The sequence below is a fragment of the Orcinus orca genome, chromosome 16, assembly GCF_937001465.1.
Source record: "Orcinus orca chromosome 16, mOrcOrc1.1, whole genome shotgun sequence".
NCBI lineage: Eukaryota > Metazoa > Chordata > Mammalia > Artiodactyla > Delphinidae > Orcinus > Orcinus orca.
Window position 1 is genome coordinate 28,269,370 of NC_064574.1, and position 16,349 is coordinate 28,285,718.

The 16,349-nt window shown below is 49.5% G+C and overlaps 2 protein-coding genes across 2 annotated transcripts in view; one reads left to right on the plus strand and one right to left on the minus strand.

The window, feature by feature from the left end:
* The window catches only part of BCL2L1 (BCL2 like 1), an 871,182-nt gene that overhangs the window by 773,848 nt on the left and 80,985 nt on the right, over nucleotides 1-16,349 (plus strand). The gene's annotated exons all lie outside the window — the stretch shown is intronic.
* SRXN1 (sulfiredoxin 1) lies at nucleotides 1,265-8,166 on the minus strand. Its single transcript, XM_004272671.4, has 2 exons — nucleotides 7,845-8,166; nucleotides 1,265-3,595 (listed from the first exon to the last, which is right to left on the minus strand). The coding sequence occupies exons 1-2, from the start codon at nucleotides 8,052-8,054 to the stop codon at nucleotides 3,392-3,394; spliced, it is 414 nt and encodes a 137-aa protein (XP_004272719.1). The 5' UTR covers nucleotides 8,055-8,166; the 3' UTR covers nucleotides 1,265-3,391.

Genomic DNA, 16,349 nt, shown 5'->3' on the forward strand with positions numbered 1-16,349 from the left:
TTTAGCATTTTGCTATCTTAACGTTTAAAAGGTGAATATATGCACATATAACTTGTGAAAATGAAACATTAGAAAAGTCTACCATGGTGAAAGGGTTGGTCCCAGGGCAGTAAGGGAAATAAGGGGTCCCTACACACTGCCTTTCACTGGACACAAGTTCCCTGGGACAGTAGTTTGTTTGGGGAGGGGACACACTTTTGGATCACACTGGGGGACCCCAGAAGAGGCATGTAGCTCAGCCTGGAGGATCTGGAAGCTTCTTGGAGGAGGTGCCGCCTTTGCTGAGCTTGAGACAATTTGACACAGCACACCCAGTCTAGAGACCCTAGTCTCCTAAGACAGGCCTGGAGAGGTCATGATGTGTACAAGGCCACAGAGCAAGATTGGACGGGTAAGTAAACCTGAAACTCCAAACTCCCAGCCAGGTCTCCTTCTCCTACCTGAACCCCTGGCTTCTCTGGGCCGCTGATGGGCATCCCTCACAGCCAGACACCTTCCATCCATCCCCTTCCCACAGCAGTTGCTCAGCAGGCTGGAGGCCCAGCCTAGCTCGGGCAGGCCAGAAAGCAGCACCACCTGCTGGCCTAAGTGGGAAATGCAGCTCTCAGCCTCCACGGAGAGCAACCAGCAGGTTTCACCCTTCAAAACCCAGCTCCTCTTCCTTAAGAACAACAATCCCTCCCGCTCCAAGTGTGTTGTGCAGCCTCCTCCCAGTGCCTAGCAGTATGCCTAGCACTGCCTCCTTGGGCCTTATCTGTAAACAAACTTTCAAGAAGGGGTAACCACTGTGCTACTCTACCTCAGTGGGTGCAGGTGTCTTACATGAAACAGTGGCACCTCATGACAGCGGCTTACAAAGTATGCCCTCAGCTTCCTCACCCTCACTACAAACCTCAGGGGTAAAGTCCATTAGACAGCTTGGAAAAAGCGCCAGGGAAGGGCCTGTCCAATTTCATATGGAATTGGTGCACAAGCTGGTTCCAGAACGTGGATCTCCTGGGACCCAGCTCTTTCTTCTCCATTGGAGGCGAAGGGGGCTGTCACCGTATTAGAAAATAATTGATGCCATCTAGATCAGTGGTTCTCACCTTGTGGTCCCTGAACAGCTGCATCAGCACCACCTGGGAATTTGGCAGGAAAGCAAATTCTCAGGCTCCATCCCAGAACTTCTGAATCAGCAACTCTGGGGGTATGGTCCAGCCATCTGTGCTTAGCAAACCCGTTTGAGAACCTGAACCATTGGTCTAAAGCAATTATGCCTCCCTTTTTATTAAATAAACTTTTATTTGGGAATGATTTTCAATTTACAGAAAAGTTACAAATATAGTACAGATAGTTCCCATACACCCAGCCTACCCCAATGTCAACATTCGTAAAATTATCTAAAATCCAGACCTCATTCAGATTTCCAGTTTTTCCATTAAGGTCCTTTTGTTGTTGTTTTTTCAAGATCCAATCCAGGATATCACACTGCATTTATGACTACATACCTTTTAAATTCCATTGGTCATCTCAGTTATCTTTCCCTGGGACAGAGAATGGGTGGGAAAGCTGTTGTCTTTATTATTGAGCAGGAGAAACTGAAGCTTGAAAACAGCAAGTGACCTAGTTCCCTTAGCAGGGCAGTGAGAGCAAGGCCCGCCTCACTCTGCACCCTTCCTCTATCTCTTCCCTTCCCCCCAGGACTCTGGATTTCAGAAGTCCCTTTGGAACGTCCCACCTGGCCTACCCATTCCCCCTAACCCACCAGTACAGATGATGAGAGATGCCCCTCCTAGAGTGGGCCCAGCCCTGGGAGAGACCACCCACTGCCCCATCACTTCCTTCCCTCTGCAGGGCCAGGACAGTGTCTAGTGTCTTAGTGACCTCAGCCTGGACAGAGCAAGGATCTGTACAAGAGAGAAAGGAACAGTGAGAAAGAAACACTGTTATTTGCTTATCCAAAGTCATCTGTGATAGGTGGAGAAAAATGCCACGAATCCTTTGTAGTTTCTCCCAGAGGTGTAGTCTGTTTTCCCAGCCCTTGAATCTAAGCCAAATTTTTGATTTGCTCTGACCAGAAGGACTTAGCAGAAGTGACGTTGTACCAATTCTGACCTAAAACTCAAAAAACCCTTGGAGCTTCTCCTTTCTCTCCCCCTTCCTCTTACCCTCCCTCCACACACACACACCCCTCCCTCCCTCTCCCTCTCTCTTTGAGCCCTGATGATATCATGAAAATAAGCCTGAACTAACCTGCTGGAGAGGACACATGGAGGAGAACCAAGTCACCCAGCCAATAGCCTACCTACTGCCAGACAAGTGAGTCAGGCTATCCGAGACCATCCAGCCCCATCTGGGGTGACAGCTGATTGCATACAACCCCATGAGTGACCCCAAGCAAGATCAGCAGAACTGCCCAGATGAGCCCAGCCCAAATTGCCAACCCAAAGAATTTTAGGCAAATAAACAACTTGTTTTTAGCTGCCAAGTTCTGGAATGGTTTGTTGCAGAGCAACGGCTAACTGATACACAATTCCTCACTTCTCTCTTGCTAATGGGATTCCAATATTATTTAGGAGGCAGTGTGCCAGTTCTAGGAGATGGGATATGATTGATTTACTAAACTGTGACAGCTGTGTTCCTGCCGTCTTAGCTTTCTTTGCAGCTAGGGGTGGCAACTGTACCTGGTTTGGGCCAAGGAGACCTAAGTAGAAATACACAGGGGAAGAGAGCAGGAAACAGGCCTCTGAAAAAGGCCTGACTTTATGATAGAAGTTGACAGGTCCAGCTGGCTGGGCCCTTCTTCCTCCCCAACTCTGTTCTTCCTTGAACACAGTCATGATTGCTGGAGGTACAGCAGCCATCCTGTGACCATGAAGTGACGTGCAATGTGGGAAAAGCCAAAAGGATCACAGAGACGTGTGCCATAACTTTGCTGAGTTGTTAAACCAATACCATTAGCCAACTATCTCCAGAATTCACGCTATGTGGAAAAACAAACTTCTCTGTGTTTAAGCCACTGGAACCTAGGCTTTCCTTTACTTGCAGATGAATGTATTCACATGATATGATATATAGAGACAGAAATGCAAAAGGATCCTTGTCCTTGGGAATCTGGAGCCAGCAGCAGGTGGCTCTCCAAACCCATCTCCTTTCTCATTTCACCCTCTCAATAATCCCTCAAGAGCAAACACACGACCCATTTTCCCCGAGGTGGGAAGTGGGGCTCCCACACTGTTCAGTCATGAGTCCAAGGTCTTGCAGCTAAGAAAGAGGGTGCTTCGAGTTAGACCTGCCCCCCAGGCACAAAGAGAATGCACCCCTGCTACACCTTCGCATGGCTCAGCCCACTGGAGGCCAGGTGCGTCTTCTGGGCTCGTGGCAGCGGTGGTAGGTGCCAAGGAGGCTGTTACTGCAAGTCCGGCGTGGAAGCACCCAGGTACACCCTCAGGTCCGAGAGGGTGGACTGGACAAGCTTGGCAGGGATGGTCTCTCGCTGCAGCTGCTGGTAGGCTGCATAGCGGTGGCAGCCCCCAAAGGAGTAGAAGTAGTCACCACCCTGAGCCCCTTTGATCCAGAGGACATCGATGGGGGGCACGCTGTCTGGATCCTCCTGGAGAGAAGAGGGTGCAAGGTGAATGAGTGTGGCACAGTGCTGGACAGTTTGCAAAGCAGACTTTATTAACCTGGGCTGAGCTCCTCCAGGTGCTCACGCTGGCTCGTGCTGGCTTGTGAGAGGCAACTGTTACACAGAGGCAACTGTGAGTTGGTTGACAAAACCTTGGTAGCATGAAAATCAGCCACAGTGAGAGTATTTACACCAGGGAAGTGGGCAGATGCTACAAATCAGGGCTCCCCCACCCAGGTTGTTAACCATTCATCAGACCACATGTATATTATCTGTCACTGTTCTAGACTCTGGGAATAAGGTACAGACACAGCCCCTGCCTTCATGGCACTTTGGTCTAGTGGGGCTGATGGAATGGAGAAGTGAATGTTGGAGTGATAAATGCTATGAAGACAATAACGCAGGTTGACATGACAGGGATGGGGGTCCACAAGGCCTCTCAGAGCTGACAGTGGAGCAGAGACCTGAACACAGAGAAGTCCCCTGGGGAAGACAGAGAGGTGGAGTCATTTAAAGAAAGAGCCTGACTGCCAGGTTCAAATCTCAGGTCTGCCACTTACTTGCTCTGTGACCTTTGGCAATTCATATTTGTACCTCAGTTGCCCAACCAATCAAATGGGGATGAAGATGACACACCCACCTCATAGAACTGTTGGGTTTAGTGAGTTAATAGACATAAACTGCTTCAAACAACACCTGGCACATGGAATGTGCTCAATAATACACACTGTGTATGAGCCGTGGGAAGGGCATTCCAGGCAGAGCGAACAGCAAATGCAAAAGGTCTGAGGCCAGAACAGGCTCACTGTATTGCAGGCAATGGCAAGGAGGCCAGTGTGATCAGAGTGGACTCGGGGGATTGAGAAATAGAAGAGGTCAGAAAGGTAGCAGGGGGTAGGCCCTGGAGCGTTTTATTTATCTTATATTTTCTTCTAGTTTTATTGAGATATAATCGACATACAGCACTGTATAAGCTTCAGGTGTACAACATAATGATTTGACTCACAAACATCGTGAAGTGATGACTACAGTAAGTTTAGTGAACACCCGTCATCTCATATAGATACAAAATTAAAGAAATGGAAAAAAAAAGCTTTCCTTGTGATGCGAACGCTTAGGATTTTACTCTCTCAACAACTTTCATATATAATGTACAGCAGTGTTCATTATGTTTATCATGTTGTACATTACATCCCTAATGCTTATTTATCTTATAACAGAAGTTAGTACCTTTTTTTTTTTTTTTGTGGTACGTGGGCCTCTCACTGTTGTGGCCTCTCCCGTTGTGGAGCACAGGCTCCGGATGTGCAGGCTCAGCGGCCATGGCTCATGGGCCCAGCCACTCTGCGGCATGTGGGATCCTCCCGGACCGGGGCACGAACCCGTGTCCCCTGCATCAGCAGGCGGACTCTCAACCACTGTGCCACCAGGGAAGCCCAGAAGTTAGTACCTTTTGACCACCTTCATACACTTCTCCCTCTCCTTACCCCCCTCCCCCCCCAGTCAATCACAAAGCTGGTCTCTTTTCCTAAGAGTTTATTTGTTTTTGAAATATAATTGACCTACAATACTATGTTAGTTCCTGGTACACAGTGATTGGATATTTCTATACATTTCAAAACGATCACCATGATTAAGTCTAGTTAATCCTCTGTCACTACACAAAGATACTACATAGTTATTGACTATATTCCCCACACTGTACATTTCATACCCATGACTCATTTACTTTATAACTGAAAGTTTATACCTCTTAGGCCCTGGAGTGTTTTAAACAGGGGAGGGTGACATGATCTGAAGAACATTCTAGAAAGTTGTCCTGGAAAAGCAGGCTTGGTGAAGTGGACAAAGGCAAAAGCAGGGAAGACAGAGGCGAGGCCTCAGCAGGTATTCACCAGAAGTGGCTGTCCTGGGTGAAGGCATGGAGGGGTCAGGGAGAGGTAGCCAGGTTTGGGACATGTTTAGGGGGAAGATCCCGGGGGAGGGGTGAACGCGAGGAGAAGGAGGAGAATATGAGTTGACTTCCTGTTACGGGCCTGAGCATCTAGATGGAGAATGGGGAGTCCTCTATATAGGGCAAGGCTGGGGCAGGGAGGGATGGGGTAGGGGGAGACCGGATTAAGTGTGAGCTGCTAGAAGACCTCCCACCATGGGCTCTCGGGTGGTCTCTTATTAGGCTGCTTCGATGGATTCATTATTCCATTTATCCTAGAAATGATTTTCAAGCAGTAAGACCCAGCAATTGTAAGCTGGGGCTCTTGAACCAGGCACACCTGAATTTGAATCTCAGCTCCTACCCAGAGCGGTGGGGCGGGGGGTGGGGGGAGCGTGGGCAGGGGTGGTAAGCAAGCACCCTCGACACTGGGCATTGTTCCTCATCTGCAAGATGGGAACAGACACCCTACAGGCTGCTAATGAAGTCAGGGAGCTGATGCAAGTGAGGCACGAAGCACAGCTTGCCCGGCAGTGGAGCAGCAAAGAGAGGCAGCTGTGCCAGGCAGGCCTTGTGCTGGGCACCAGGGGTGTGACGATGGGTGGGCAGAATAACGGCCCCCAAAGATGTCCATGTCCTAACCCCTGGAGCCTGTGAATATGTTACTCACGTGGCATAGGAACTTTGCAGATGGAATTAAGTTAAGGATCTTGAGATGAGGAGATTATCCTGGGTTATCCAGACAGGCCAAATGCAATCACCAGAGACCTTAAAGGTGGAAGAGAGAGGAACAAGAGGAGGTCTGATGTTGCTGGCTTTGAAGACGGAGGAGAGAGGTCATGAGCTGAAAATGTGGGCGGCCTCTAGAAGCTGGGAAAGACAAGGAAATGGATTCTCCCCTAGAGCCTCCGGAAAAGAATGCAGCCCCACTGATACCTTGATTTGAGCCTAGCGAGACCCATTTTGGTTCTGAACTATAGAACTATAAAATAATAAAATCTGTCTTTGTTTTAAGCCACTACATTTCTGGTGTTTGTTACAGTAGCCATTGAAAACTAATACAAAGCATATCGTTCTGGCTTGGAAGACTGAGGTGTCTGAGGCCATTACAAGCCAGTAGTATCAGAGGTATGCTGGTGGGCATGCAGGTGGCTGGGGGCCCACAGGAAGCCCCTAACCCAGCAGGGGCCGTCAGGGAAGACACTGACAGGAAGAGCAAGAAGGAGTTAGAAACAGTAAAGAGATGAACGAGTTTTACTGGCAGGGGAAAAGCTTGTGCAAAGGCCCAGGAGTGGGAGAGTGCATCCCTGGCCAGATCCATCACAGACAGCCAGGCACCGTGCTAGTGTTATGGAAACAGTCAAGACAGGACAAAATCCCTGCTCCTGTGGAGTTTGCATGAGACGGGGAGGAGAGACAGTAAAACACAAACAAATGTAGAATATAACTCAGGTGGACATAAGTGCTTCAAGGAGAAATACCTCAGGTTAGGGGGAGAGCTATAGAGGCCTGGGCTGACGGGAGGTGGGCACCTGACCCAAACGAGGGAGCAAGCCCTGTGGCTACCTGGGAAGCAGTTCCAGGCAGTGGGAACAACAGTGTGAACTTTAGGACTGAAAGACAATCGGGCTAGCAGTAGAGGTGTTTGGTAGGTCACACATGGCCACCTTCCAAGGGTCTGGGGGAGGGGGACAAGATGCCATGCAGGCCTAACCTGACACACATGTCCCCTCCTTCCCCCAAATTTTCTGCCAGCATCACCCCAGCCTTCTTGAGCACCCTCTCTGTGATGCAGTTGACTCCGTCCTCCCCAGTTCCAGTTCAAACAAGGCCCTCCCAGCAGCCAGGACACCCCCAATCCCACTGCCACTGCCTGAAGTGACCACATAGGTTATCTCAGGATAAGGTGGTGGCCATGCATCTGGGCACGGGGGACAGGCTGTGCCACTTTCTAAAGTGCCTGACCTTGGACAAGGTGCTTGAATCCTCTGTGTCTCATTTCCTCGTCTGTAAGAGGAACAGTAGTCGTATCTACCTCATAGGGTTGGCATGAAAAAGCTCAGGCACTTAAAACAGCTCCTGGCCACTTCAGGTACTATATAGGAATCAGGATCGTTATTTTATTCATCTCCAATCTCCCTGCTCAATGACTAAATAGAGGCCCAGAGAGGCCCAGCCACTTGCTCAAGGTCACACAGCAAATGCCGTGCTCCGGCTGAGACTGAACCAGTCCCGTCTCGCGTCCAGCGCGACCTCCCTCCTTTGAAGCCCTCCCAGCGGCCGGCTTCCCCGGGGCCTCACCCGAATCGTGTCCACGAGGCTCTGCACCTTGGCTGGGTCCAGCACAGAAGGCAGCGGCCGGATGAGCACGCTGAGAGGCACGTTGTGCACCGCGGTGATACAGCCCGAGTGGATGCTGCCGCCCTGCGCGCCGCCGCTCTGTCCAGCTCCCTCGGGCGCCCCTCGGCCAGCTCCGGCTCTGCCCAGGGCTCCTCCCGAGCGGAGACCCATCACGCAGCCGCCGCCGCCTGCGCGGTCTCGGGACGCGCCGCCTACTCTCAGGTCTTTAACCCCGGCCGGGCCGTACCATTCCGCACGGGTGGCGGGGGGCGCAGCCGCACAGAGCCTCTCTCCCCTGGCCCCACAGTGGTCTGGCCCACCCCTGAGCGCCCCTGCGGGACCTTCGCTCGGCTCTCCCGGCGTTGCGGGACGCGTGCGGAGCTCTGGCTCTCCGCTGGGGGGCGCCTCGCCGCCTACCCTTTGCCGCGCGGCGTCCCGGGAGTGGAAGCGCCGGGGGAGGCTGAGTCAGGGTGAGTCTGCAGGTCGTGGGGCGGGAGGGGCGCGGGTGGCGCACAGTTCGGGGTTAACTCAGGGTCACGGGTGGCGGGGGCGGGGGCGGGGGCGGGGACACGGGTTGGAGGGGGCTGGACCTGCCCAGCGAGGGTGAGTCGGCAAAACCTGGCTCTTGGCTGCCCAGTCTTTGGATCCCTAGCGGTAATAGTCGCGGACGTGGTGATAATACCAATGACATTCGAAATACTACGAATCTGCTGAATCTGGTGCTGTGTCAGGCACTGTTCTAAACACTTTGCATGTACATTAACTTATTTAAACCTCAAAACAACCCTACAGGCTAGGTATGATTATTATTCCCATTTTACAGATGAGGAAACTGAGGCACAGCGAGGTTTTTAAGTGATTTACCCAAGGTCATGGAGCTAGTAAGTGGCTGAACCAGGGTTCAAATCCAGGCAGTCAGGCTCCAGAGTGCTCTCTCTACTCACGGCTGGTTGCCTCGGTTCAGCAAAAGTAACTGTAACAAGGAGCCTTTTGGAATCATGTTGACAGTGTGTGGGCACTGCCCTGGAGTTCCACAATAATAGCCTCGTTGTATCCTCACAGCGCCACTAGGAAGTAGGTGTGATTGTTGAAGCACTTGTCCAAGAGAGGGCCGCTGAAAATGAAAGTCAGATTATCTGAGCTCAGAGTCCCAGGCCGCTAAACACCTGCTTACAGATGAGGACATCAAAGCTGCAAGGGGTGGTGGTGATGACTTAGGTCTAAACATGCTGATTGCCATCCCCACTCTTCTGTTTAAAACTCTCCATCCCCTTGAGCCCAGGTTCAGCACCCAGTGTCCTCTGGAGCCAGAGGAAGGTAGGCTCCTGGTTTAAATCTCAGGTGTTCATCAGCATCTATGGCAACATTACGGCTTTGGCACAGATTGACCTGGGTTCAGATCCCATCTGGCCACTCACTAGCTGTGTGGTCTCAGGCAAGTTCCTTAACCTCTCTGAGCATCAGCCTTCTGTAAAATGGTTGTGAGGAGATTGTGAGGACACTCAGAGATAATGGCTGATAGAGGGCAGGGTTGGGGGTAAATCAGTGCTTACATAGTGGTAATCAAGGAAGGTGACTGGGGTACTTTCCTGGCCTTCCAGTGGTTAAGACTCTGCGGTTCCAATGCAAGGGGCATGGGTTCGATCCCTGGTCAGGGAACTAAGATCCTACATCCTGCGCTGTGAGGCCAAAAAAAAAAAAAAAAAAGTAAGGTGACTGGTTTCATTACAGACACCCAGAGTGCTGAAGAAGAGGCCGTGTTGACTGAGAGCACCAGGAAAGGTTCCCTGGAGGGGTGGTATTCACACTGGAAAATGGCTTGGTCCTGGAGACTGAGAGGGAAGAAGCAGGTGATGGTTTAGGGTATAGGATCTGGAGTCACTTGAATGGCATGGATTTAAATCCTGGCTGCATCACCAACTAGCTGTGTGACGTGTGTGTGTGTGTGTGTGTGTGTGTGTGTGTGTGTGGTGGGGTACTCAATTTCTTTGTGCCTCGGTTTCTTCTCTCAATTGCCAGGGAGAGTAAATGAGAATAACACATAAAGTGTTTAGAAAGGTACCTGGCGTATAAAACGTGCTGAATAAAAGGTAGATAGGAGGGATATTCCAGCTAAACAGCTTGAGCAAAAGTGGGGAGGTGGCACAGCCCCAGACCTGGCTGAAGACAGGCAAGTCTGGTTTGGTGGTTCTTCTCACCCTGGTTGTCACATGCATGGGGAATGCATACTCGCCTTCTCAGCTGGAGAAAAACCAGAGAAGTTATCCCTGGGCGCGGGCTGGGTGGCTGTTGCACTGGTCAGTTGCGGACACTTTCTGAAGCCTCTGCAAAATGGGGTAAAGTTGTTGAGTGTGATTTGGGAAGAAGCACATAATAAGTGCTCTGTGAATTGTGCAATACCCCATTTTGCTGTTGAAGATCATTCATGTTGGGTTTTTAATCTCTTGCAAACCTTGGAATGCTGAGGCCATTATGAATTTGACTTGAACCTTTCTCTTTCTGCAGTTCCACAATATAACCCCTCTGAGCACCTAAACCATACTTTGTTTCAGGATGTAGAGCTAACACCCACACCTCAGTCCCAGAATTATTGAGAATTAGAGAATTTCATCAAGAGGGAAATTGTCCCTCTTAGAACCACTTCCTAATTTCAGAAAGTAAGAAGAGGCAGGGGGAACAGCTTCTAGGATGGAAAAATGGAGATTTGTCCTGAATCTCTCATCATGGTATGCCCAGTGAGACCCCCACTCCTGGCAACAAATTCTGTATATTGAGAGACCTATGATTCAACTCAAAATGGCTTAAGCATTAAGAAGACTTGTATTTTCACATAATTAAGATGTCTGGAGGTAGACATATCCAAGATTGGTGAAGAGGTAGTTGAACAATGTCAGGTTCTTTCCAGCTTTTTGTACCATCATCCTCCATATTCTGGTTTTTATCCTCAGCCTTGCCTCTCATGGTCCCAAGATGGTAGCTGTAGCTCCAAGCATCACATACAACAGCTTTCAAAGGTGGAAGTTAGGACATCGACATCCCTTTGTGCCTCTTTTTAAGAGTGAAGAAAGCTTTAGTAACCGTCCCCTACCTCCCCACCCCCCTGCCCAGGAGCCTTTTCCTCATGTCTCATTGGCAAGATTATATCACATTTCCATGCCTAAACCAATCCCTGGCAAGGGGAGTGGAATTACCCTGATTAGCTTAGTTTAATTGGCATCCACCTCTGTGCTCAAGAGGGTTTACCCTCCCCTGAAGTTCATGGCCTCTGATCCCTGAACAGAACTGGCAAGGCCTGGTGCTACAACCTAGTTTTCCTGTGTGGTTCTTGGGCAGACCCCGTGGAGGGGGAGAATTGAGGGGAAAGCAGACCTGCCCAGTCAGCGGTTCTATTATATCGCCCCTTTTGTCCCTAAACCAATGAGATGGAGATTTAAGCCTCGTGTTGGGATTAAGATGAGGTACCTTCCCCTGAGGCTAATGTAAGCCTGGGACTGGAAGCTGGAGAAATCCTGGGATCTACACAATATCCTTTTGTTTTAGTTTGAATTCTCCTAAAAGTAGGCCCTGAGACTAGGACTTGTGTGCAGGTAGTTATATTTGGGAGCTGCTCTAGTTATTATCGCTGTAACATAAACTGATCCAAAATGTAGTGACATAAAACAACCATTTTATTATCCTCACAGATTCTGTGGGTCAGTTATTCAGACAGGGCACAGTGGGGACTGGTTGTCTCTTCTCTGAAACGTCTGGACCATCAGCTGGGAGGTGACTCAGTAGCTGGGGGTGACTTGATGGCTGGGGCTGGAATCATCTGGAGGTGACTCCACTTACACATGCATTGGACCATCCTGCCTATCAGCCAGGACACCTCCACGGGGCCTCTCCATGTGCCCTGGGCTTGCTCATAGCATGGCAGCTGGCTTCCAAGAATGAGTGTCACAAGAGAACCTGGCAGAAGCTTCATGGCCTTTTCCAGTCTAGTCTTGGAAGTCATATTGGCATCATTTCTGTGGCATTCTGTTTGTGGGAGCTGTCACAACACCACCACTCCCCCCCACCAGGCTCAAGGGACGGTACAGAGATTCCATCTCTTGATGGGAGGAGTAGCACGGTTCTAAAAGAGCTTGTTTCCACAAGGGAGATATTGTTGTGACCACCTTTGGAAGACAATCTGCTGTAGGAAGTGATCCCAGGAAGGACTGGGGAAGGGAGAAATGCCAATACAGGGGATTCTGATGAGCAGGTTAACATGGTGGTTAAGTGGGGCTTACTCTTGCTGGAGACTCTGAGAGGAAGCATCATGCATCAGAATCATCCCTCTGACCGACAGGGGGGCTTATCCACTGACTCCTGTCCCTCACTGGTTGAGGGTGGCCTCAGGATGTTAAGCCTTTGCCATTTATGGGCTGCTCTATACTCGGACTGAGCAAGCACCTGAGGACCCGGAGGAAGCTTCCTGCTTCAGAGGTGGCCCGAGGGAATAAGGGGCAGGACATCGATAAATACCTTTTCTGTCCAAACCAGCCAGAGTCCATGTTTGTGGTTTGCAACCAAAGGCCCTAGTTACCTGCTCTCCCCATTCTGCTCCTGGGCTCCCTACTCTTCCCCTTCCCTTTCATTTTAGACAAAGAATCTTATACATCAGGTAATCAGGTATGCAGAGGACTTTCCTGAGTGTTTGGAAAGGATTTCTGTGCTACAAAAGGAGCATTAAATCTTATATTTCTCTACCCCTAAAATGCTCTTGTCCATTTCTACAGCTTGGCTTACAGAATTCTGCCATGTTGCTTGGTCCCATTCTCACTTTCTGTTTTCTCCTCCATCTCCTCTTTTTCTCCTCTACCAATCACTAAGTTCCTGTCCTTATTTTATGCAGAAAGTTTGCCTTTTTCTTCTGCAGCTTTGGTACCTGCTGAGTTTCTCCTTGGGGTCTTGAGGTGGCTTCACACTTTAACTGCTTCTCCTCATAATCACAAGATGACTGCCAGTGACAACTGGGGCAGCCTCCTTCTTTGTTCCTGTCAGTCAGCTCAGGCTGCTATAACAAAATACCTTAGACTGGCTGGCTTAAACAACAAACATTTATTTATCACAATTCTACGGGCTGGAAGTCTGAGATCAAGGTGCTGGCAGATTTGGTATCTGGAGAGAGCCCACTTCATGGTTCATAGATGGCCATCTTCTTGCTGTGTTCTCATACAGTGGAAGGGGTGAGAGAGCTCTCTGGGGTCTCTTCTTATAAGGGCACTGATCCTATTCATGAGAGCTCCATCCTTATGACCTAATCACCTCCCCAAAGTCCTACCTCCAAATGCCATCACGTTGGATATTAGTCTTCAACCTATGAATTTTAGGGGGACATAAACATTCAGTCTATAGCAGTTCACATCCAGGAGAAGAGAGAGAGAACCTTTCCCATAGTGAGATGGAATTAAAGCTTTTCTCTTTGGTCTGACTGAGCTAGCTCGAATCACATGACTACCCAGGATTAATAATATTCTCCAGGAACATACCATGTTCCGAGCTGCTTAAGTATGGGTGCTGGAACCTGTCTTCCCCTGGGATGACTGTGATTGGCTTGGAGGAGACCGGTCAGCCACACCCCTGGGGTCAGCCTCCTTTGAGGCCCCGGATGGGTTAAGTGATGGGTGGATGTCTGAACAAATGTGAGCTTTGTCGATGAGGAAAGGGCAGAGCAAAGACCTGGGTGTCAGTGGCACAGCCCCTTGGCCCACCTTTGATTTCAACTGAAGTTGTGGTGGGAAGGTCCATGCAAACCCAGACTCACCTAGCACTGCTGGCTTCCCAGCTCAAGCTTGCAGTGTCTTCCATATTTTCCATCCCTGTGGGAGTCTCCCAGGGGTGTTGGCTGATGGGGACAGGAGCTGGTGAATAAAAGCCAGTCTTCCATTGTCATAGGTGGAAAATTGTGAGAAGCGTGCCAGACCGTTTGGACCTTTCTGGACCCTCCTCAGAGAATAGCAGTATGCAGCCCCATTGCTCCAGCAACAACCCCCCTGGCACACCCTCTGTCTCATTCTTCTTGCCCCCTCAAGCTTGCTTCCTGGAATCACCTCCGAAATAAACCACTTGCACTCAAGCCTTTGCTACCGGGGAGCCAAAACTAAGGCAAAGGGGGAATTTCATGGGTCATCCCCAATAGTTCTGCACCTTGCCTGGGTTAAAATTACGGGCTTCCCTGGTGGCGCAGTGGTTGAGAGTCCGCCTGCCGATGCAGGGGACACGGGTTCGTGCCCCGGTCCGGGAAGATCCTACATGCCGCCGAGCGGCTAGGCCCGTGAGCCATGGCTGCTGAGCCTGTGCGTCTGGAGGCTGTGCTCCGCAACGGGAGAGGCCACAACAGTGAGAGGCCTGCGTACCGCAAAAAATAAAATAAAATAAAATAAAATAAAATTACACACATCTTATTAGACATGTGACCTTGGGCCAGGCACCTGTCTGTGCCTTGGTTTCTTAACCTTCAAAATGGCCATCATAATGGCACCTAATTTGTAGAGTTGTTGAGAGAATGAAAAGAGGTGATGTAGGTAAAGTCCTTAGAACAGTGCCCAGCACACAGTAAGTGCTCAATAAATATGAGCTGTTTGATTACATTTTAAATTAATAATAGATCTCGAAGGTCTCTCTGTGTTTGCACTTCTAGACTAGTCTCAGTGTATTTGCCCAGACCCTTGCTTGCAGGTGAAGAAAGCCAACGTGAATTAGCTTAATGAAAATGGAACACTTGGTTATGCCCTTGACTGTGGGGTGAAGCTGGGCCTCAGGGGAAAGTGGGTTCAGAGACTTCTTTCTGTCGCTTGGCGAAGGGACTACCTCCCCATAACAGGATCGTGGCTGTCAACAGGAATTATATTTGGCTTTTAGTAAGAGAAGCCTGACAAGAGAGGCTTAAAACACCCTAATGTGTTTCCTCTCATGAAAGAGAAGCTGGAAGTAGGAAGTCCAGGGCTGGGGTGACTGCTCCACCGTCACTAGGGGCACAGGCCCTTTCTGTCAACTCCATCATTTTAGAGTAAGGTGTTTATTCTCAGCATCACCTCCTGGTTCAGGACTGCTGCTGAAGTGCCAGCCTGGAAGAAGGTGGAGAAATGGAAAGGCAAAGATATAACCCCCTCCTTTTTAGGGCGCTGTCTCAGAAGTTCCACATAACACTTTCCCTTGCATGTCATTGACCAGAATTTGGTCACATGGCCACCACTGGCTGCAAGGGCAACTGGGATATGTAGTCTTCATTCAATGTGGCAATGTGCTCAGCTAACAATGGAGTTCTCTTATAAGGAGGGAGAGAATGTATGCTGATAAGTAGCTAGCAATCTGAGCCACAGCTCTCAAGTTACAGGTCTTATGACTCAGAGAGGGAGAGAGGAAATTTCCAAGTTCTAGTCAGATGCTCACATCTGAACCAATCATCTATGGCTATGAGGGACAAAGACTTTTTTTTTAGGAATAAGCCACCGTTATTATGACTTAAATGTGTGTAGTTCATTAAAAAAATAATTACTGGTTATCAGCTATTGGCTAGGTACTGCACTAGACCCAGGAAATTTAATGATAAGCAAAAGACACTGTCAGTCTCTTTCTCATGAAGCTTTAATCTAATGGGGGAGGCAGAGAATAACCAAATAATCACACTGATTAAAGGGAAAGTGTGCATTGACGGTAAGTGCTGTGAACCAAGATCATGTGGTCCTTGGGGAAGTGATCATCCAGCTGAGAGATGAAGGATGAAAAGGCAATAACTAGTCAACAGTGGTGGTAATGGCAGTGCAAATGGAGTATGTTACTGGTGGTGAGAACAGCTTATGCAAAGCCCCTGTGGTAGGAGGGAGCAAAATTGCTAAACAGAGGTGGCTGGAACTCAAAGAGCAAAGGGGCTCATGGCTGAAGGTTCAGCTGGAGTGATGGAAAGAGATCAGGTAGGTCTTTGAAAGCTGGTTCCTCTCCGCCCGCGCCCCCCCACCCCACACAGTAGGAAGTCATTGAAGCATTCAAACAGGGAAGGGGAATGGGAGTTACATGATCAGATCTCCATTTTTTAAAAGATCCCTGTGGTCACTGTGGAGAGAGGGAGGGAAGTGGTGGAGGTAGAATGGATCCAGAGAGACCAGTGAGAAGGCTGGTCCAGTTGTTCAGGTAAGAGATGATTGATGGTAGCTATGGACTAGGGTGGAGACTGAGAAGACGAAGAGGAAAAATAAACAGAACCTGATGGATTGGATGGAAGTGTAGGGAAGACAGGTGCAGGAGAGAACCAAATCATGGCTTCAGACTTGGGCTGGCCTATGGTACTTTTGGGATATCCATGTGGCAGTGGTTTGCAGGCAGATTTGCGGCTCAGAAAGGAGATCAGAAATGAAAATGTAAATGTAAATTACATTACATTTATCACAAATGTAAATTTGCGAGTCATCTGCATGTGGGTGAAAACTGAAGCCATGGGTGTGA